Source organism: Melospiza georgiana, chromosome 5, assembly GCF_028018845.1.
Source record: "Melospiza georgiana isolate bMelGeo1 chromosome 5, bMelGeo1.pri, whole genome shotgun sequence".
NCBI classification, from domain to species: Eukaryota; Metazoa; Chordata; class Aves; order Passeriformes; family Passerellidae; genus Melospiza; species Melospiza georgiana.
In genome coordinates, this window is record NC_080434.1 from 20,956,278 (window position 1) to 20,979,232 (window position 22,955).

A 22,955-nucleotide genomic window follows, 5' to 3' on the forward strand; every position below is an offset into this window, starting at 1 on the left:
GAAAGCAGTGCACCGAGAGTGCTTAAAAGAGGACTCTTCAGATGCCAACAGCATTTAAAGTGAGGAAATCTCAGGTGTAAATGCCTGTTTGCTCATGGCTTTTCCATGTGCACCAGTGCCAAATTTTGTTCATGCAGTGGGCATGGATGTTTAACCAGACTTAGGTTACCATCTGCAAGGATCATGTTCTCTGTCAGTTGCCTTTTGCTAGCTCTTCTGTACTCCTCCTCAAAAATTTTTCTTTTTGTACAGTTGCAGACCAGTAATCGGTGGGAATCCCCTGCTACCAAAGTATGGCTACCCTTCTGAACGGCTGCTGAAGTTGTCTGAGCCTAAAAAATTCCTCCCTGCTTACCTGGAACAAAGGTGAGAGGCTAGAAAGCCTATAGGGTGCTATAGGTAGAGCTTTGGGTCCTGTGGCATCAGTGGTGTCTAATAAATGCAGGAACAGAGGATGGGTTAACAGAGGGCAAAAATGCAGAGCAGGGTCTCTGCTGGGATTAGAACTTCTGGATTCTCTCATGGGATGAGTTCTACACTGGAAATGCCCACCATATAAAGCTGCCTTCTGCTGTTGCAAATGTGAGTCTTAGAGAGCCCAGCTGCTGCCAGATTGGAGAACATCTGTGAGTGGCAGTGCCATGACTCTGTGCTTCCAGATCCCGTGAGACCCCGGAGTGGCCTGTGTCCCTGGCTGCACAGAACTACAATGCTTCCAAGCGGATACTGCAGCTTGCCCAGCCAAAGGGGCTGCACCCAGACTTCATGCCCCCCAGAGAGGTGAGGAGGAGGTTCAGTGAGATTTGGAGGGTGCAGGGATGCAGCAAACTGTCCTGTGTCCCACCCCTGGATGTGCCCAGTGTGTGGAGGGGAGAAGCTGCCTGGTTCTGCTGCAGTTTATGGCACTGGAAGAAACTGCCTTTTCAGAGAAGAATGTTGTCTTTGCAAATCTCCTGCTGGGGGACAAAAAACAGCCAGGCTGGAGCAGCCTAGTATAGCAGGAGAGCCAAGGGAGGCATCTGGGCTGCATCCTCTGGGAAAGTGGAGAAACCTGATGGAGATGGCATGTTTAGCTCTTAGGGAGTAGTCATGTTTGTAGCTGGGCAGCTGTGCTCCTATCTGAGTACACAGGGGGCACCAGATTGCAACTACTATGTGTATTTTAACTGCATTTTGCTGGAAGCCTAATTTATATTTCTGAGCTTGTTCCTTTCAGGTGGGTCATTGCTTTGGCAGGGGTGAAAGGGCTTGGAGCAATCTCAGATTACACTAATTTCCATGGCAAAGACTAGGTTTTCTGGATGCAGCCTCTGGGGCTGGGAAGTAGGGGTCTGGGCTGGAGCAGAACTGGGCAACAGTAACCCTGTGAAAAATTTTGGAAGAAGTCCCCTGCTGGAGAAGTAATCATATTTTCTTTAGGAATGCAGTTAACCATAGCAGCAAATTTACCCTGAAATCTGAATGTCTCTCCTTAGCAGGGAAGTCATTTGATTTGGGCAGGAAGATGAATATAAAAAACATGGAAGGAATTTCTCTGTACTTTTACCTGACTACACAGGCTTTCATTACAGGCACTCCCCTCCTGGCTCTGAGTGGGTAACAGCTGGGGAATCCATATAGCACCAAAATGACTTAATTGTTCAGGTGGAAAAAAGTAATGGATTCTGGAAAATCCAGAGTGACCATGTATGCAGAGGGAGGGTGCTGGGATGTTCATCCCTGTGGAGAGGGAGCATGTCCCTGTGGGCTGCTGTACAAGCTCTGTGTCTGCACGTCCCTCCCCCATTCTGGGTCCGTGCAGGTGCCAACCCAGGTTTCCAGCTTAGCAGTCAAGGCCAGTGCATCGGCGCGGGTGCAGAAGCTGGCAGTGCCCTTGATCAGGGAGATGACCTGCTGCAGTACACACACCAAACCTGGTGTTATCATGGCTCCGGTAAGGCAGCATCACCCGACATGGATGGGACTTTGGCAGAGGAGTGGGCACAGGTGCTCAGTCGCTTGTGGCTCTCTTCATGTCAGCCCTGGATGTGCTGCCCTCCATGAGGCTGGCATAGCTGCTTCCTGAGCTGGAAAGCAGGGCTTGTGCTCCATTCAGAGCATGAACTGACTCCCAGCACATATCCCCAGAGAACGGCAGAGCTGTGCCTAACCTGCACTTGTAGGAATGGGGATAGGTGGACAAGTTTCTAACTGGAATCTCCAGTGCTGGGGGTGGGTTGGACAAAGGGCTGTGAGTAACAGGAGGCTGGAGGGCAGGTTGTGGGACTGACGAGGCAGTGATTTCTTCTTCTGCAGTTTGCCTGGTGCCAAACACAGCTGAGGATATGATTGTGTCCCATCTGTGTGCGGTCAGTGCCTGTGAACCTGGAAACTCTGAGTTGGTTGCAGGCTGAGCACCCTCGAATGCCAGGAGCATCTCTAAAGGCCTTCCTCCCCATTCTGCCACAGATTTCCATATCACCTCGGAAGATAGTTGCAACCCCTCGGACCATTGAGCTGTCGAAGCCCAAACAACTCCACCCGAACTTCATGCCCCCGCGGGATCCCGAGTGGCCGGTCACAGAGGCTGCCAAGCATGCGGTGCCTACAAAAAGAATTCTGGGGCTGGCCCAGCCTTCCTCAAGGTAGGTACTGCTTCCCTGTCCCAGGGAAACAATCAGCTGCCAGCCCATTTTGTGTGGCTCATGGCACCTTGTTCATTTGTGTTTGGCCAGAGAGATTAGGCCAAGATTGGGAAGTGCTCTTCCACTTCCAAAATGCCTGGGTTTTATATGTTTGGGTGAGTTAATGCTACATGGATTGCGGTTTAAAAAGCCATTTTGAGGTAGAATGAGTCAAAAGAGAAGAAACAGGAACTCTTTAATTCCAGCAGAATTACTGGTTGGGACTTGTTATTAATTCCAACTATAAAAAGCAACCATCTGGCAAAGGGCAGAGTGTAATACACTCCTGTTGCCCAGCATGTTGCAGCTGACCTCAGCCCAGTCTGCAGGAAGTGCTGGGAGGATGTTTCACAGAGGGTGGGGGAATGCCTGGCTGTAGTGGCTGTGAGAGATACTCCTCTCCTGACGACAGCATTGGAGGTGTGATGCCTTTTGTCCTGCCTTGACAGGGAAGGGCAGGCTTAGGTGGAGGTGTGGGAGCTCACAGGCAGCTGGCAGGTGGCCTTGCTGCAGTCAGGATTGACTATTCCTACCCTCTCTCCTCCAGACCTCGTATGACTCCACTCAACCCAGATGCATTCAAAGTGAAAGAGAGTGCTCTGAAGGCGGTTTGTACTCCACGGCTTGCAGAACTGGCTCAACCAATTAGGCACTAAGCTCCTGCCATCTGCCCACATCACCCCTTGGAACATCACTCTCTCTGGCTGTGCTCTGGCTGGAAAATCTCTTTGAACACAGTGCAGAGGCAGCACTCAGCTGGAACGCCTTCTGGGAGTTAAAATAAAGTCATCATTCCTTAAGAATAGTCATCAGGGAAAATGACAGAATTCAACTTAATGTGGGAAGACTCTCTCCCTAGGATTGGTTATGTCTGGAGTTTCTTTCTTGATTGTTTTGCTGTAATAGTTTAAGAAGTAATGAAACAACTGCTGGGGGAAGGCAGCAAAGGAACTGTCCTTTCATGCAGGGAAGTGTGGCAAACTGAACTCAAAAGCACACACTAAGTTGATGCAACACAACTCCTGAATTTGGGTTTAAAATTTTTTGCTAAAGTTTTAGCAAAATTTTAGTTTAGCATAACTTTGGAGTGTCAGTAAGATCTTACTGACACTCAAAAGTTTTATGCTTGTGACTGAGATAGAAATGCAAAAGGCTACAATGTATCTTGAGTTGGCTTGGATTTGGGGCCTGTTTTCTCAAATGCCTGGAGAACGGGCAGGTCCAGTTACATAGGTGGGTTAAAGCTGTGTGGTTCAGATACTCAGTTGTGTGGCCCTGGGCAAAATAAGAGAGTTCTGCATTGGGATTTTTGGAGCCTGACTCAAAAAAGCAGAGTTCCCCTCAGTGTAAGAGAGAAGGCAAGTTTCCAAGGCTAAGCAGAAAACAAGTATTGATGCTAGTCTGCAGGCCAAATTCTGAGCTCCAGTCAGGTCTGTGGGTGAGTCAGTTTGGCAGCTGGATTGCAGGGGAACAACACAACCTGTGCAGGGCATGACATAAAGGGAGAATGCTTTTATCTGCTTCCTACAGGGTCAGTGTGTTTTGCACTGGCTGCCCAACCACTGGTGACAGGCTGGAGATACTGAGGCAAGAGAGATGCTCACCAGTAAGGGACAAAAGCCACAAATGAAAGCATATGGCAGTTTCAGAGCCAATGTATTTTAATCTTCCCTTTGTTAAGCTGATTCTCCTTCCAAAGGAGTACAGGCAGGTGACCACAAACCAGAAGGGGATTAATCAGAGGATCCATTAATTGATTCAGTAATCCACTAAGCAGAGGACTTTTGAAGCCTTTTGAACAAGGTAAGGTCACTGGGAAATTGTGCTGGTTATTTTTAGAGCAGGCATTGTTCTGTGCCAGGATGGATGAGAGTTTGGACTTTGTGCAAGAGCCCCAGTGCAACTGCATTCCTCAGGCATGAGCATGGCCAGGGGAGACTGGGGTCTCCCCCTAAAACCCCCATGCTGTGGGGGAACCCCAGCACCACCAGCCTCTGCCACCCCAGGGATTAGGAGGTGTGTGGGGTTGTGTGGGCTGCCATGCATGGATCCACAGGTGCCCTAGGAGATGAGGCTGCCCATGGTGGTCCCATGGCAAAAAGAAAACCCACTGTGCCCACTGAGGCTGCCTGGGAGAAGTGTTGCCCTTCCAGAGGAAGGAGTCTGCCTCCTGTCGTGGGGGCAGGGAGCACAAGCAGGACAGAGCACAGCTCCTCTCATTTAAAAATGTTGGATTTTTGTAATTGCACTGGGAAAAAACCCAAAACAACCCATGAGTTCTTTTCTTTTGTGACCTTTACCAGAAAGGTAAAAAAAGGCATGCAGGGGGTGTTTGGCTTGGTCTGATTATGGTGTAGGCACTTGATTTGCAGTATCCAGAGCTGATTCAGGCACATTGAGCCAAACCAGGCCACTTGAACAACATACCTGGTTTTCCAGATGCCCTACTCTCTGGATGATCTGCACCTTAAAGCTCACACACACACTTTGCCTCTGGGGATTGTAAGGAAAAGGAATCTTTATTTCTTCCTTCTATATTTGAACATATATCATGGCAAAATTTCTGCAAGCCTAGAACAAGGGCATGAAATTGCCTTTTCTTGTGCAGCTGCTGTTAATGACTTGAAATCACAAGATAGGTTATCAGCCATCAAAAGCTGTATACACACACATGTGTGTGTATATATATATATTTCTATATAGTTGGTTTTTTCTGGTTATGTACATGTTAAATAAGATTTATGTTAAATAGCAGAGTATTACTTTGTATCACAAAACCTATTGCAACAGAAGAACCCCAAGGAAACCCACTGAAGAGCTTCACCATCCTTTATAAGAGGCAAGGGGATTGCAGCAGCATCCTCTAGTCCCTGACAGACCCGCTTTCTGAGGGCAGCCCTTCAGACTTCCTCCACTCCGCCAGGCGCTGCTTGAACCATTTCTGGAGAGAAAGAACAAAGCAGAGACTGAGTGCACTGGGCTGAGCAAAGCCTCCAAATCACTTTCCTAAAGGTGCAGGTGTCAGCACGTGGGATGAGGTGAGGGGAACTCATGGTGCTGCTGCCTTGTGGCAAGGTGCTGTTCCCAGGCAGTGCAGGCAGCCAGGATGGTTGCTCCTGACCGAACAGTCTTGTAACCTACATGTGCACCTCCTTCAAACTCATTTCTCTAGCTCACTTCAGACCTTGACAGCATGGGTGAGTCTTTTTTTTTTATTGCTGTGAGCCCAGGTTTTTCTTGCAGAGTAAGAGATTGGCTGAGGAGCAGGATGGTGTCTGTTTAAATGACTGGAGAAGTAAAAAAATCCTTTCCAAGTTCCAAACTTGGAAAGTTTGACAGGAATTGAAAGCTCACCTGTTTCAGAAAGCATGAGAGGTACAGCACATTGGCTCTCCAACAAATTTAAGAACAAATAAATTTTTAAAATTGTTTAAAACTTGTCTTAGTTTTAAGGCAATATGCACATCTGTGTTAGCAGCACTTAGCACTATGTCTGCTGTAACTTAGCATCTGGAAGCCTATTCCAAGAGCTGCTGATGCCACTTCAAGACAGACACAATTTAAAATATTAGATAAAATGTATTTGGTTAAAGCAACACTACCTAAGAAGAAAAGAAAGAAAAGAAATACTACTCATGTGCTGGAAGAACAGCTCAGCCTTTTCTTTGGCAATGTGCCTGTGATTCCTTTTGTTGCAGTTCATTTTGTTGCTATATTTGTTCATGGTTATTTTTGAAGCTATTATGCTCCATAATGATACAACCACAGTGCTCTCTATAAGTGCCTCTCACACTCACATTGCCTTTGACCACATCCATACGATTGACAGCCTAGCCTTCTCTCAAAAGTTTCACTTTCTGTCCTAAAGCATAATCTCCTCTTTGCATCTCATCAATACTGAATTTTTTATTAAAATGGCTGCTATTTCTAGAGGATAAAACACTCCAGATGACAGGGGCAATGATTCCCTGTGTTCTACGCAATGCAGGCACTTTGCAGCTCACCACCCCAGTCTTGATCCTGTCCCTAACATGACCTCCATCTCCAGAGCACACTGGATTAGTGGGAAAGATAGCTATCAGGGAGGATTTTAAGACACCTACAGAGGTGCCCTGGGCATATATGGCCTGTGTTTACAAGTTGCTGTAGGGGAAAAAAAAGGATTAGTGCCATTTCTATGGAGAAAAAGGTATTTTAGGGGTGCTACCTCAAACAAGCAGTGATTGATACCTGCCTGTCACCAAAGCACAGTCCACTCCAGCTGAGGACTATGTGTGCAATGGATGCTGTTCCAGCATCTTTCCCCGGGACAGGCTAAATGCTGGCATTGCCGATTTGGCTTTGCTGACGGAGAGCCAGGCTTGGCAGCTCTCTGCAAACTGCTGCTGACTTTCCAGTGGGATGGATTTCTTTTCTATACCCATAAATGCTGCCGTGGGTCCAGTGAACACCTACATCCCAATGAGCTGCACTGCCACCTGAAGGAACTGGGAAGAAGCTGTTTGCTTCTGAATCCCATGGTAGCCTGCAGGTAGGCAGCTGGATCACAGGGCTTGGTGGCATTCCCAGGCAGTGGCAGCCTGTCCCTGTGGAGGGATATTTGGAGGCCTCTATGTCTCCTGGAGAGGCTGACAGACTTGCCTGACATTGGGGTTTTGGGACGCTGAGGGGGGGAAGGTGCACAGCCTGAGCATGTCCCACAGCATATCCTGCAGGAATTGCATCTACCCTCTATCTGTTTTAAAATGACAGTAGTTTCTTCAGACATTAAAACCAGCAGTAGTTTGTGCATCCAAGACTGTCAGAAATAGTTTGGAAGAACAGCATGCACGGGTTGTAAATTGCAGAGCAGAAACATGTGGAGTGCAGGAAGGATGTGGGGTACAGGGAGGTGCTGTGTTGCATTAGAGCTCTCTGGGTGCAGTTAGGAGTGTGCTGGGGGTTGCAGAGGTGCAGAGGAGACTTGTGGGTGCAGTGAGGAGAGTGCAGGGTGCACGGTGGTGCAGGAAGCACACTCAGGGAGCACAAGGGGCACAGAAGAGTGCAGGCGTGTGGGGGGAGCATGAGAAGGGCAGGGGCTGCTGTAGGAAGCATTTGGGGGACAGACAGGTGTATGATAGACCAGGGCAGGCAGGAGATGTGGGGCACAGAGGCATGCAGGGGGAGCGGGGCTGGTGCCAGGGGCAGGATGAGGGGCATGCACTCACCAGAGTCTGCTCCTCGGAGAGCCCGGTCTCAGCAGCGATGAGGCACAGTGTGGTGGGGTCAGGATGCTTATTCACCTTGCAGAAGTGGTATTCCAGGATCTCCAGCTGCTCCTCAGTGGGAATCACTGGCTTTTCCATGGCCATCTCCTCCTGAGGCAGGGCTATGGGGCCAGGCACTGCGGAGAGGGGCTGGTGTCATTGCTCAAGCTGGGAGTGGCCGGTGGGGCCACACTTGCTGAGCCCCAGATTTGCCATCCATATCCCCACCAACCTCCCCCCCCCCCGGCCCCAGCTGTGGCCTCTGGCTGCAGCAGGGCTCAACTCCCTTCCCAAAGGCATGCCAGGCAGCTCAGCTGGGAGCACCAGCCCCCAGCAACTCCTGTCTTGTTTCCTCACTGCAGCGAGCACACGGCAGCAATGCCCAGCGCTGAGCTGTCTCACCATCCTCAGCTGGCAGGAAGCTGCAGGCTGCTCAGCACTCCCCTGGTGCTGTATTTATAGCCAGTGTCACTCCCATGGGAACGATTCCTGTTTACAGCCCTATTTAGGCCTGGGCGTCACTTAGGAGTGATGTCACAGCAATGGGCATGTTCAGGGGGTTAATTTAAAGACATTCGCTAAAAAACATTATTTATCCTCTGGGTGAAGGGAGAATATCTGACATCTAAACTAGTGGATGCTGCTTATTTATTTTTCCCCTGCTTCCCAGTGATCAGGCAAGTTTGTGCAAAGGAATGATAAAACAGAGCATATGTGATCTTCTGGGAGCATGGTCTTTGATCCAGAAACCACCCTGTTTCCCCTCCTCAGGATCTGTGTCCTGGTCCTTCTCTTAGCACTGTGGCCGGACATCACATAATGCTGGCCATGAGAAGGTGAGTGCACCGTTTTAAGAAATATTTAATGTTACCACAAACATTAACAGTTAGTCCTATTGCTCCTGAGCATCACTGAACTGGTTAGTTGATTGGTTGGGTTTTGGTGTGCAAGTGTTCAAATCCTCAAGGACTGTACCCAGTGTATGTCTGTTGCTCGAGCACTTGCTGCCTCTGACTGGGGTCAGTCCTAGGTGCTCCCAGCAAAGGCAGCACCAAGAAGCCCATGTTTTCCTCCAGAGTTACCCTTGTCCCACTTGTGCTTTGCATAATCTCTGGAAGATTTGGCCCAAAAGAACAAGCAAAGCAAATGCATCTTGGCTAAGTCCCACACCTCTCTTCTGCTGGGCTTCAGGTTTGCTTTCACATGGCAGAGGGTCGAGCTTGCTAATTCAGTCAACTAAAACACGAGGCACTGCCCCCACACAGCATGCACAAGTCCCCTGATGCTGAATCACTCTGGTGTTTTTGAAACTAGGCTGTGGGGTATTGGCAGGGGAGGAGCTGGTTGCAAAATGTGGCCTTTCTTGATCTGCTCTCCTGCTGTCCCAGTTGCCTGGCCCATCTCTGTCAGGTCGGCTGGTTGGTGTTGCTGGTTCTCCAGTGCTGCCAGGAGCCCTTGGCCCTTCTTGGGATTCCTGTGGGCCATCTGCTGCAGACCTGCCCTGCTTCCACACTGCAGTCCAGCTTTTCTTTCCCTTTGGCTCTGGAGTATAATCCTGGAACATCCATCATGCTGCACTCCCACTGCACAGGTTTAAACCCAACTGCTTTCTTGGTTGGCTGGTAACTCACCTTTAGGTACCCTGGGGTACTGAATGCCCCAGGGCTTTCTCTTGCTGACAGAACTTCTAGGATGGAGCTCAGCTTCAAAACTGTCTTGCAGCTTGTGAAGAGCCAGGCACAGTGAGAGGCTGGAGAGATCCTCTTCTTTGAACTTTACCTCATAAAACAAAGATCCCCCTGAGCCTCCTCTGCAGAAAGTGCTTTGATAATAAAAGAATCCTTTGGTATTTGAGTAGGGGCTTATAAATAGACCAGGGCTGGTTGTGAAACAGCCCACTCTGCTTGAGTCACTTGGTAAATACAGATTGTAACACAGAGGTTGTGTAACATTGGAGCACCTCTGAGGGCCATAGAGTGCTGGTAGACAGTACAGACAGCATGACCCACCAGCCCTGGGTGGACTGAGGAAAGACCATCTCTAACCCCAGGGACTGCAAGCCAAGCTGGCCTTGTCTGCAGTGCATTGCAGCTGCCTGGGCTTCCTGGAGTCAGCTCAGTTCAGAGGTATCCATATAGGAAGGGGGCATCATAATTCAGTTCCTCATTCATGTGAGGTAGTAGGAGTCTGCTGAATGCTGCTCACCTACCTTAGATGTTTGTAGACCTCTGGAAAAGATGCAGGGGTAGAAGGAGATCCCCTGAAATTGAGGTGCTGCTCTCCAGCACTGTGGCTGCCAAGCTCTCCATGAGGCCAAAATGCAGATGAGGCCACAAGTCCTGCCTCTTCTCTTTTCAGCACACAACTGGGCCACCTGCCCTTCCCACAGAAAGCCCAGCCACAAAGGGATCCTCGTCACCTCTATATCATGCATCGAGCCCGGGCCACCAGCAGCAACATGCCTTGGCAGCTCATAAATCACTGTTTGCAGCCTGCTGCATTCATGTGCATTGATGTGAGTGCATGGATTTGCATAGGGAGCCCATGCTTCACCTTTCATGTTTCACCTGCACAGCTATTTCTGCTTCTGATTATCTCCAGGTTCCCGAGGCGTTTCCCCACAGGACACAGTATCTTCTACCTGCTGGCAGCTCAGGGTGCCCCAGCATGTGGGATGTGGTGCCTGATGGCTTTTCTTTATGTCCCCTCTACCCCTGCTCTGGAAGGAGTACAGTTTTTGCCTCTCAAGGTTGTGAGATGGGTTTCAGGAAAAGGGAAAAACCCTGGGGCTCCTGGAGGGCTTTGCAGGTCTCCCCACATCGCTCCATTATGTCCTGGAGGCTTTCAGGAGCCATATGACCCCTGTGCAGCATATGGCCTCCAGCACTTGGCACCTCCTGGGTGCTAAATTTGGAGGTATATGACATGACTCGAGGGCACCAGGAGTGCCTAAATGGCCAGACTGGCCCTATTGAGACCACTAATCACCTGCCCACTACTTAAATGGAGCCTCGTTTAAGCCCAGGCATGCAGCTGGGCTTCAGACTGTCCAACATCTCTCCCTGGACAGGAAAGGTGATTGGCTCACTCATATTTCTTTAAGCCTGGCAGAATTTTGGAGACTCACAGCTGTTTGGCTTAGCTGCTGAAAAGCACACTTCTTACTGCTTTTTCCTCCTAAATTTTTGACAACATTAAAAAAAAAGCTTTTTCAGTGCAGGGAATGTTAGCCATTCAGCAGGGCCACGGGGCTGCAGTTGTTATTCAGCCGGGGTTTACTCACCCAGGCAGAAATGACAATGCCAGATGCACTGTCACAGGGAAGCCACCATACCTGCTTTGTCCTAAGTGTCAAGCTAAGAACCCCTAGGGAATTCACACTTGGCTCTGATGTCGTGGTTTTAGGCAGAGCGATGTGAGAGCAGAAGCTTGCAAGTGGGCCTGGGCTGTGGGCAGCTCCAGCCAGCATTGCTATGTACATGACAGCACCTGGTGCTCTTAGTGTGGCTGATAGGGCATTAAAATGCACCTCCAGGGCCATTTTGGAGTGAGCAGACAAAAATTAATGGTTGATGGACACCAGTTGCAGCAAGAGAAAGTCTTATTATAAATATATAGTACTCTGCCCATGTCCTGTGGTTGCACTCAACTCCCCAGAAACACCCTGGGGTTACTAGCAGGACTCCTAGCTCTGGCCTGAAATGGGCAAGGACATCTTTCTGTATCCCAGCATGCTTGTCCAGCACTGCTAGTGCAGTCAGCATTTACAATCCTGGCAGAAATCTGCCACTTTTCCAGAAAAGACGCGATCTCTGTTTGCTCAGCTTTGCTTTTTTGAACAGTAGTCACAATAGCTGGCTGGCTGTGCAGCTTTCTAACGATTTACTGCACCCAAAGCTCCTGGAAATCTCTCTGAGCAGTAGCTCCTGCCAAGCTGATGGGGCTCCATAGCCTCTGCTGGGCTTCTTGACCCTTTCCCAGTGCTCCCACTGTCAGGCTGGGATGTGACTGGAGGCATCTGCATCTGGTTTTAGCTTGCAGCTATTTCCTGCCACTGCAGGGATCAAAATAGCAGTTCTCAATGCAAACGAGCCCTCTTACCCTCCCTTGCTCTGCTGCAGAGCCGTGTCCCATCCTGAGCTTTGCTCATCCTCCTGCTGCGGGGCGGCTGTGGATAACATCAGCCAGCATGGCGCACAGGATAAGGTGGGACAGAGGCTTTAAAAATAAACCGGGCCCTGCCATAAATAAGGAAAAAACACCTGTCACGCATCCTGTAAACTACCGTCCAGTCTTTTAGAAGATAATATCGGATAGGAACAAAGCAAACAGGAGCACAGCAGCTGCTGCAGCAGAGGCAGGACGCCGTGGTGGCCCTGCCTGGGGTCTCTCTTCTGCCTGCCCCGGGCATGAGCCCTCCTGCCCTGCTGGGTGCAGCTCCGACCTCCTCAGCATCAGTACTCACAGGGGAGCTCCTGCCTCCATACCCCATCCCCAACTGCAAACCCACCCCAGCAGCCCGGCTCAAAGCCTGTGCTTACCTGCAGCTGGCAGGGACCAGAGGTGTGTAAAACAAGAACCCCGCAGGTCCTCGGGTGACTGCTTAAGTATCTGCGTGTGTGTTTGACAGGCGGGGACCTGAAAAACCTGCCGCAAATCACAGGAGCTGCCGGGCTCCACAGCCGCTCTCTGGGCTGGTAATTCAGGTTTGGCACCCGCTCCCTTTGGCAGGGCTCCCCGCGCTCCGCGGCCGTGCGCTCCGCGGGCTCTCGGTGCCCGCCGGCCGTCGGGGCGCGTCCCGCCGCGCTCGGGGCCCCGGCCGGGGCTGCTTCCTGCGGGGCTACAGGAAAGGTGCAGGCGGGGTGCGGCGGAAACTGCGCTTCGTGCGGCGGAGCTGCGGCCGAGCCCGTCCCGCCCGGCCGGGCCGCGTCCCGCTGCGCCGCGGTGAGCAGCCCGGGCGGATGGAGCCCGCCCCGCTCGCTGCTGCGCGGGGCTCGGTTCTCATCTCGCCGAGCGTCTTGCAAGGGATGTGTCCAGGTTTAACATTCCTGAGCCTGCTGTCACTTTGGTCAGCCCTGTGATCGCGCCACGCTGGGTGTAAGGGCAGGACTGGGTCCTGGATCTGTCCTGCTGCTGCTGCTGCGGCAGCCCTGAGAGGCACAGCCTGCCTGGGGATGGGGAGGAGAGCAGGGCATCCTCTGCCAAAGCCGTCTCCTCGATGGAAGTGCCCAGGAGCCTGCCGTTCTCAGTGTGGTGGTCTGGGAGCATTAGACAGCAGCTTAAAAAGAGGCATCTTGTGGGCTGGAGTACAGTGGGGAGGGGCTGATTTTTCTCTGAGCTTGTAGACAGCTGGAAGGGGATGCTGGAAAATCAGAGAGGCTGAAGAAAGGGCTCATGAAAAATTGAGTATGGCTTGCAGTGGCTGAGATTATCTGCCAGAGCAAAACTCAAACTGGCACAGAATGCAAAAGCTGTGAAGCTGGCTGGAGCCAGAGGGATGGAGCCCTGACCCTGGGGAGAAATGGAATGGACAAACCCAGGCAAGAAACCTGCTTTATGTTTAGCAGTGAGCCAAGACCATCCTTTAGAGGTTTTGTAATGCTGGGGGAAACATGGGCCAAGGCAAGGGGATTGCAAAGAGATCTGTGCCAAAGGACAGGCAGACCTGCGCCAGTTTTCCTAGCAGGATGACATTGATCAAGCAAGATCAGGGGATAGCTTCAATGCCTGATAAACCAAATGGTGCTGTTCAGAGGCTGCCAGAGAGGTTTTTGGGAGAAGACTTGATCCTGCATGCCTTGGGCAGGCGCCTGGCCAGAGGAATATGTCCTGTTTATCACTGGTGCTAAGCAACAGGAGCATGGCTAGCGATGGGTGCGCACAAGCAGATTGGACACTGTGACCAGGGGATGGCTCCAGGAGCTGTGCCTGGGGGCATCAGGGTGGATTCAAGGAGGCTGGAGCAGACCCCTGCAGCAGGAATCAGCCTTGGATTTCAACCCCCGCGTGGGAGAGTCCAGGCAGAGTTTCCAAACTGCATACTGACACGTCCTTGGGGGAGCTCTCAGGGGTATTGCTGCTTATCTGCCCCATGTCTGTGCTCTGCTCTGGCATCTGCTCTTGGCCAGTCTCAGTGACAGGACAGATGGGAAAATGTTCTGATCCAGAAAGATTTTCCTATGTTTGTATGCTGTCTTTTTTTTTTTTTCCTTCCGTGCATGTGCCCCGAGAGTTGCAAAATGTGAGTAACGTGGCCTGCAGGAACAGGATAGGCTCCTCTCTTCCCTTGTTTATTACTGTCAAAGGAGAAAAAGCCTTTAATGTGGAAAAACCCTTTTCTCTTAGCCTGTGAACCCAGCCCAGGCTTGCACTGGGAGCACTGGCAGTGACGTGTTTCAGGCTGAGACACCCCATTGAAATGGTTCCAGAGGTGCTGGGAGTCCTGCAGTGACAGCGTGGAAGTCATGTCACAAATCTGTGTGCATCTGGCTGGCACATGTTAATGCTTCTCTGACCTTTTTCTGAAATCTTTTACACCCCATTTCTCCTCCTGGGAGAGGGTCGAAGTCTGCTGGAATTTATTCCTCATCTGATACGAAGAGATCCTGTCCCAGAGGATGTCCTTTGTCAGCAGAATTAGATTGAAGAGAAACAAAATGAAGGGTGCATCCCCACAGAGACTTTCTTCCTGTTGAGAAGAAGGACAGCTGTTGTGATGTACATGTGACAATTTTGTTGTGGCATTGCAGGGAGGGGTTGGCAGCTGCAGCTGCATTCAGCACCCCACTGCTCTGGACCCCCCCTGCAGAGGCTTGGATATCATCCATACTGCTCCATGGCCAGATATTGGCTGAGGTCACTTTTGGGGGGAAGATGGGGTGGGCATTCAACACACAGATCATGCCCACCCTGGCCCAGTTGTTGTCCCTTTAACACTGCATGGAGACAGAATGGAAAAAAGCATGGAAAGGAGAGGGGGGAAGCAACTTGTCAAGCCATCAGGATAGAATGGGCTCTAACACAGCTTTTCTGACTTGTTCATGTTTCCTCCTTTTCATGCATGTGTCTATCTTGAATTTTGCCATGTTTTCTTTCCTGAAAATGAGGCTTAGCAGCAGCACCACTTGTCTATGGCTTAAGCAGAGATTTTCTTCCTTTTTCTGAGTATGTGAATTAAAAAATACATGCTTTCCATACTGCACCCCAACCCAAGTGGCAGAGAGAGTGCAAAATCTTTCTTTCTCCCTCTGAACATCCCAATGCAAAGGAGAACCTCAAAAGCCATCTTCTGTTCTGTTTACCAGTGGGGTTTTTTTCCTGATGTGCTGGGGTTTTCTGGCGCTAATTCAAAAAAAATGTGGCTGGAAACAAGGCTTTACAGAATATTTTGGCTTCCATTCAGTTAGAGAAGAGTTTTCTAACTAGTCAGTACTGACTCACAGGACAACTCTTGCAGCTAACCAGATGAGACTTCTACCTCCATACCCCACTTGCTCCATAACTGCATAAGAGATTGGTTGTTCTTCAGGGTGCAGCTGGCAATTGCCTTTGTTGGGCATTCCAACACACAAGACCATGACTGAGTCATTGTTCTTTTGATCCTTTTTTTCCATAGGAGAGCAGCAACACTGGTTGCACCCCAAGAGCCAGCAGCACACAGTGCTTACCCAGACCATGCCCTGGGCAGGGGCAAGAGGAGGTGGGCACAGGTGGCTCCTGCAGCTGGAGCAGGGATGCTGGTCTGGGATCAGCAGCTGCCTCTTCTGCTCTCTCCTTTGTGCATTTTCCTTTGGTTTTCGTGGGCAGGGTTCAGCCTGTCTCTCCTCAGCAGTAGAAGGGATCCAAACCAGACAGATACTAATCAGATGTGCCTTCCAATAGGATTCCTGCCTTTACTTTGTCCGTGGGATGCAGTTGTGTGGATGGAAACTGCAGTGTTTTATTATTCCTCCCGTTGTTCCAGCACTTCTCAGAGAACAGTGTCATCTCATTGGTATTTCCATGTGCAATCTCTGCCTGGGCTACAGTCTTCCTCCCTGCTCTCACTCTTACTAACCAGATTGTTTTGAAGTGACTAAACCGGGAGCCGATCCGTGCAGTTCCTTGCCGGGAGGATTTTCAGCAGCGCTGCCGTGGCTTGTAGGCAGAGCGAGCTGCAGCACGCAGGGACAGCCGGCACACGGGGGAGCTGCCGCCGTGCCCAGCCCAGCAAAACACGGCCCAGCACCGGTGAGAGGAGGGAGGGAGGGCAGGGTAGACCCGCAGACCCACCCTCTGCCCTGGCAGTGCCAGAGGAATGTGCCGGGGAGCGAGTGCCCTTCCACAGGCTCGGATGGCTGTGCGTTCTCCAGGGAGCAAGTCGGGGAGATGGGGGCTGGAAAATGTCTGCTGAGATCTGTTCTGAATCTCTAGGCTGAAGCTGCCTAGAGAGCTTTTGGAGCTCCTGACTCAAATACTTCAGTGATCAAATACTTCAAGGGACTTTATCCCTCCCCAGAGCAGGGATGAGCTCTGTTCAAACACTTGCCTGCCACCACTGCTCTCAGTTGTAGCAGAAATGCTACCCTGAAGACCAGCTTCAAGGCTGAGCATGGGTGCTGACCATCCCATGACTTTGCTCAGTCTTCACCATGAGGGACAAGGACCAATTTTCCCCCTGTGCTGTCCCATGCCAGGGAGCCCACAGGTTCCTGGCCCTTGTGCCCCCCTCATGGCAGCAGTGCCAAGCAGCTGGCAGCCGTGGTTTCTGTTGGACCAGTCTGGGCAGGCACCCATGGAGGGGTGGCTCTGGTGCCACCAGCTGCTGGGCATTGCCACAGCCAATGAGCAGGATGGGCCATGTCTGTGACACACATCTGTGATGCCCTGTGACACTGGCAGACAGCTAGAATGGCTCACAGAGTGACAATGAACCAGGAAGGAACATAATGGAGACTCTGCTCCACCTGCTGGGTGTCAGGGAGTGGCTTCAAGGGCCCTAAGCAATTAAATTTAAAATTTTTGTTCCTTTTAGCAAGCTGGTTGCTAAAGAGAGCTCCTGGGAAGCTGGCACTGACAAAGGATGCTAGCTGCCCACAGTCTTCTCTGCATAGCTGGCCACAGCTGGGGACAGCTGAGTGAGCACAATAGAAGCACTCACAGATGCCTTCCTCATTGCTCTGACAGCCTCATTACCACCCCAGGGAGGGGTCATCCTCAGTGGGACATCCCCTGCTCCTGGGATCTCCCCCTGCTCCTGCTCTGGGGGCTCAGGCACTCCATGTGAGCAGGTTGGTTGTGTCTGGGGTGCCTGGCAGAGAGGCTCAGGGTGTAGGAGGGTGCCCTTGCCCTGTCTCTCAGGGTATGGTGCCTGGGCTGGCGGATGGGGGTGCTTTCCAGGGAAGGAGATTGGGAGCAGGGTGCAGCGCTGCACAGGCAAGCAGCTGGAGAGTGCTCAACCCATGGGAGAGCCCAGCAGGCTCAAACAAGCACAAACAGCCTCGGAAACCTGAGCTAAGCCATACCTGCACCACTGCTCAGGGAAGTCACACTCTTGTCACAGCACGTCTTTTAGCACCTTGTCCTGCTGGAGGGAAGTGGTTTGGGGGACACCCAAGGCTGGGGGCCAGTTCCCATCACTGGTGAGGGCAGGTTCTGGAGGCTCACTGCCAATCTGAGGCCCTTTGAAGCAGGAGGAAGGCTTCTGGCACCGGCGTGGGATTGCTCTCATGTTGCTCCAAGTGTCTGTGTGCCAGTCTCTGGGCTGGCTGCTGCTACATACAGCCAGTCTGGCTGCCTTCTCTGGGTGGGCTTCTCTCCCTTCTTCAAAGGCTCTTTCTCATCCTAGGCCTAGTCCTGGCTAGTGAGATCTTCTCCAGGGAGGGCTTTACGTAGGACCATGTTTCCTGCAGAAAGCAAGCTCAGTGGGGTGGGCACAGCAGGGCTGAGCTCAGGGAGCCCACTGGAGGGCTGTGTCCCCTGAGCTACTCCTGCTGTCCAGCACAGGCCTGTCTGCATGGCAAGGGAACGCTGGAGCAGACTGTCAGGGGTTTCCAGTGCCTGCTTCCCTTGAAATACCCTTCACTTAGCAGCTATTCTTTTAGTAAGATTCTAATTCTAACCTCTGCTGCCCATTCACCTGTTCTGTGCATAGAAATGGCTTTGCTGACTTGTGTGCCCGACCATGGCACATATGGGCCATGGGGAAAATAAAATAAAACACAGAAGGGACCAGCTCTGCTCTCTGTGCCCAGCCTGCTGTTGCACTGGAAATGTTGGTGACCTGGGATAGGGACACACGGGAGACACCTGGTGTGTAACTGCTCACAGCCTGCTGGTCTCTGCCAGACGTTTTTCAGTCCTGTCATTTGTGAAGACCTGGAGGCTTTCTTGAGGCTCTGAAAGTGTTTTATCTGTTCTGAATTAGGTACTCTTATCAATCCCCAATGGCAGACTGTTGACCCTAAACATTTAATGATGCTTTCACCCAAGGAAATTGAATGCAAGAGATGGGAAGTTAAGCAGAAGGCTCAGAGGCATTTTTCTGCTGTGCACCTACACACAGCACTCCAGATAACTGAGGTGCTTTCTCATAAGCAGTCAGACCTGTTGGGGTGGTTCTGGTGGTTCTGATAACACCCGACTTTGGGCAGTGCAGGTGCTGGTTGCAAATTGCCCGTTGCTATTGCAAACTGCAGAATAAATGAGGTGGAAACGACCTCTCCAGTCTCTAGTCCAACCTCCTGCTCCAAGCAGGGCCTTCTAGATCAGGTAGCTTAGGATGGTGAGCAGCAGAATTGTGGACATCTTGAAGAAGGTTCCTAAAACCTCTACATGTTCCTGTTCCAGAGTTCCTCATGGGAAAGAAACTTTTGCTGGTATTTAACAAAATTTTTGCATGTATACAAGATCCCTATTCTAACCCAATTATTACTTATATGTGGGGTATTTGCCTTACTGGTGTATGGAAGAGTCTAAAGGCAATGTTTGTCAGAAAACCAAAAATGTTTTTTTCCCTCCTCATGAGCCCAAACAGTTTTCTTTTCAGAGTTAAAAACCTCCTTTTCCTCTTCTGACTTTTTAAACGGATATCCTTCTTTCTTTGCGAAGGAGTGGAAGAAGTCCCCAGAATATGCAGGTTTTTGCTCTTTTTTTGTGACTCAGTCACATAGCAACAGGTAGTGCTAGGAGTTTACAGATCCTTATGCCCAGAGTTTAGGAAGTCTTTACTTTAGCTGATCCATGGAGGTAATTTGCTTATTGCCTTGTCCTATTTTATTCTGACATGAATATTATCTAATTCTCCATAGATAGTCAAGTTTTAAACTTTGGCTATGGTTGCAGATCCCTAAATTCTCCTGGAGAAACTGGCTGATCATGGCATGGATGGGTGCACATGTAAAAAACTGTCTGTGTGGCACAACCCAGAGAGTGTTGGTGAATGGAGTTACATCAGCTGCTGGATGGCCACTTGTGGGGTTCCTCAGGGATTGGTGTTGGGGCCAGTCCTGTTTAATGTCTTTATTAATGATCTGGCCAAGGGGATTGAGTGCACCCTCTGGGCAAAGGGTAAGCTGATAGTCAGAGAAAGCACCAGGGACACAATTTGCATTTTGCTTTATTGTCAGGATTTACATTTGATGACACAGCTTAGTGGGACTTGGCACATTAGGTATAGAGTTGATGATCTTAAAGGTCTTTTCCAACCGACACGATTCTGTGATTCTTGGCAGATAAACTTAGTCATTGCTGTGACCCCCATTCACAGCCTCACATTTCACTACATCTCTGTGCACCCAGCTGCATTTATGTCCCCTGCCACAGGCCTAGTGAAGGCAGAAACACTGTGGGGCAAGAAAAGCTATGAATCCCATGTAAATGCAAAGCTGATTTTTAGAAATTCAGAGAGAAGCAAGCTACTTGGAGTTTCCCAAAGCTTGCCAGAAGGTGAGGGTGTGCGTGCAGATAGCTAGGGTACAACAGCCCCAAAGCCTCCTACAGAAGCCTCTCCTACACTCCTCTTTGACAGATCCCCTTCAAATGAATAGAGAGGGTTCACTTCAAGTCTCCATTTACACGCATCCGCAAATTGCTGGATATCCAAAATATTTGGAGGAGACTGGCAGATAAGAAAGGACTTCCAGGAAATCCAGGCCCTTCCAGAGCAGCAGTTTAGGGCTTGCTACAATATCCCACAAAATCTACAGTGACACCAGATGTTACTTGACAAGCTAAAGACCTCAGCCCCAGCGCTATTCTCTGCTCCAGAGTGCTTCACAGTAGGATTTTTCACTGGGGAAGCTGGAGTAGACTAGTTTATGTAAGAACAGTTTTAGGTCAACTCCTAATGTCAGGAAGAAATATTCAGAATTGCTTAAAAGGTAAAATTAAACACAGGTACCAGATTCTTGCATAATTTCTCACCAGTTGACTGAAGAAGCACTTAAAAGAGGTTAATTTTTCCTCAATGTAAAGACGAGGCACTTTTACAGAGAAAAGTTGGGGGTTTTCTCTGAAGTTATCTAGCTAAGAATTCCCAGAAACCTATAGATGTTTAGATGTTTTTCATTAAGAAAATGAAGCAGTTGCTATGTGACCAGCTCAGAAATCACAAAGCTAAGATAGGAGCCAGTGCAGTCCTACACATGGCAATGAGTGCCACAGCTTCATCTGTGAGTCATCTGCCCACAGAATAACGTTTCTACCAAATTGTGTGCCATGGAGTCTCCTCCAAAAAACCACTTGCATTCAATGATCAGGAAAAAGCAAGTTAGCTTTGCCAAGTAAATGAGACTGACCGAGTATCACTGACACTAATAATACAATACAGTTGAAAATAAACAGCTCCCAAAAACGTTTATGCATTGAAACGATAACGATGAATAAAAAGCCTTTCCTACACCCTACTGAGAACACAAAAGGAGCTTTAAAAGAAAACAAATGCTGCCGCCTAGAGAGCGAGCTGCAAATCCACAGGTCCAAGCTCCCAGTACGGACTGTCTCCCACAGGATTCAGTCATGGCTCTCCCTTCTGCTCTTGCTCGTGGTGCTGTGTCACCCAGGAGAGACTTCTCTTTTCCTCCAGATACCAGTGCTACTGAGCAGTTACACCTCCTCCTGGAGGAGAAATCCTGCATTCCCTTCAAAGGGTGCCTGAGGACTTCCAAACTACCCCAGCTAAACTGGGCACTGTGCCTGCTGAGCGACGGTATGTGGAGTTCAAGCAACTTTTAAAAATATTTTTCCTGGACAATTTAAAAACAATTAAAATTCCACAGGAGGGAAAGTTGAGAATTTAATCAGTAAAAAAAAAAAAAAAAAAAAAAAAAAAAAAAAAAAAAAAAAAAAAAAAAAAAAAGCTGTTCTTGCAATTCAGCCAGGGAAAAAAAGCCATTCATCTGCACGTTTCATTAGCAAAAGGCAGTAAGACATCTTCTGACCTTCCTTTGATCTATATGGATGGCTGCACATTCTCCTCCCAGTGAGATCAGGGCTGTGCTGCTCCTGTGAAGCTAGAAAATATAATAAAATCCTAATCAATCAAAATACTGTTCAACCACCTGAGCTCAGACAGAAAAAGAGATCCTTTCTTGGTTCACAATTCATGACCATGCCATTCAGCTGGCATTACTCCTTGTTAGCCTCACACACGTGTGGAATTATTGCCATGAGGCTGTTGATGTCTAAAGATTACAGTAACATCATTCTATAACACTGTATAATGAATTATGCTGTGAAGCTGTTATTATTATGTTAATATTATTCTAAGTTATGCTGTGAATCTGTGCCAGGAGAGGTTTGGGGTGGATCTTAGGAAAAGGGGAGTTAGACACTGAAACAGGTTCCCCAGGAAGCACCAAGACTGTCTGAGTTCAAGAAGTGTTTGGATATGCTCTCAACATAGTCTTAAATGTAATGTACAGTTTTGACGTAAAAAAATTAAACCCATCATACTGAAATTCACCATCTTTTTGAGCTATAAACCTTCATAAACACCCAACTGGGATACACTAATGTTTTTGGTTGGTTTTTTTTTTTTTTTTTTGCTTCCAGCCCTCCAGTGATTAATCTTTGCTCAGAGAAAATGAAAGCAGGCATGTGCTGGAAGGTAAGGATAGTTTCGACCCTTTAAAGGAACTGTAAGGCAAAAACATTATTGTTTTTCAAACCTGAAGTCACTGACCCAAGAATGTTCCTCAGGCATGAAATGTGCTGTACATCTCTGCCTGCACTGCTGCTGCCCAGCAAAGCCTGACAAAGCCATGGTCTGGGCCAGGGGGAGAGCAGGTGCTGCTTGGCTGACATCAAAGCTAAAAGCCACCTGTGTGTTACCAAGCACTGTAGGACAGCCCCAACACAGCTAATTTCAATCAGCATGCAAAAAGCTCTTGTTTGGTGGAACAGAAAGAACAAACCTAAGATATGTGCCCATATCCATGACAGGTACAAGGAGAGGACCAAATCCCAGCTCTTGCTCACCCTCCCTGTGGGAAGGCCCACCAGAGCCACTCTGGAGTGCAGGCCTTCACAGGAGTCTTGAGCTTTCCCATTTTGCTTTGATGTTTGCCACAGGAAGTGGCTTTGGGCGCCAGCCAGGCCGGAGGCCTCACGGCCCCAGGAGCAGTGCCCAGAGGGATGGGCACCTGGAGGGCAGTGCATGCCCCCTGCCCCTGCCTCCAGCATCCCAAAACAGCCCTCACTCGCAGCAAGAGCAGAGGGTGCCCGGGTCACTGTCCCCACCGGCAGAACCTGTGGGTAGGCAGCCAGGGGCAGAGGCTTGGCACCACCAGTGTCAGGCTGCCACCACCAGTTTGGTAGCTGCCACAAGAAACTCCTCCAGTGGCTCTCCAGGGGTTGCTGGCACCTGTGGGCTCAGAATATCCCAGAACCAAAGAGCACTGCCTCTGACAGAGATGCTGGGGCCTCCCTGATCCCTGTGGGGACTGTGGGAATGGCACTTGGTACCCACTCCCTTCCTTGGTGCACTCAATCCCTTCTCTGGACAAATGATCTTCTGGTATAGAGAGAGGACATCCCCTTCTTATGATCCATCTTTAGCAAGAAAATA

At 49.8% G+C, this 22,955-nt stretch overlaps 2 protein-coding genes across 5 annotated transcripts; one reads left to right on the top strand and one right to left on the bottom strand.

Annotated features, from left to right (window-relative positions):
• Positions 1-699: 699 nt before the first annotated feature.
• On the top strand, positions 700-3,319 carry SPMAP2L (sperm microtubule associated protein 2 like). The gene is made up of 3 exons (XM_058025146.1): positions 700-780; positions 2,449-2,624; positions 3,211-3,319. Exons 1-3 carry the CDS (start codon positions 766-768, stop codon positions 3,317-3,319), a joined length of 300 nt encoding a protein of 99 aa, XP_057881129.1. The 5' UTR covers positions 700-765.
• A 1,844-nt stretch (positions 3,320-5,163) lies between these two features.
• Positions 5,164-12,542, bottom strand: HOPX (HOP homeobox). Of its 4 annotated transcripts, none has more exons than XM_058025271.1 (3): positions 12,451-12,542; positions 7,871-8,046; positions 5,164-5,604 (listed from the first exon to the last, which is right to left on the bottom strand). In XM_058025271.1, exons 2-3 carry the CDS (start codon positions 8,012-8,014, stop codon positions 5,527-5,529), a joined length of 222 nt encoding a protein of 73 aa, XP_057881254.1. In that variant the 5' UTR covers positions 8,015-8,046; positions 12,451-12,542; the 3' UTR covers positions 5,164-5,526. The 4 variants fall into 4 exon arrangements, with proteins under 4 accessions (XP_057881254.1, XP_057881252.1, XP_057881251.1 ...); XM_058025269.1 differs by lacking the exon at positions 12,451-12,542 and adding an exon at positions 8,312-8,407; XM_058025268.1 differs by lacking the exon at positions 12,451-12,542 and adding an exon at positions 8,267-8,347.
• Positions 12,543-22,955: the final 10,413 nt, after the last annotated feature.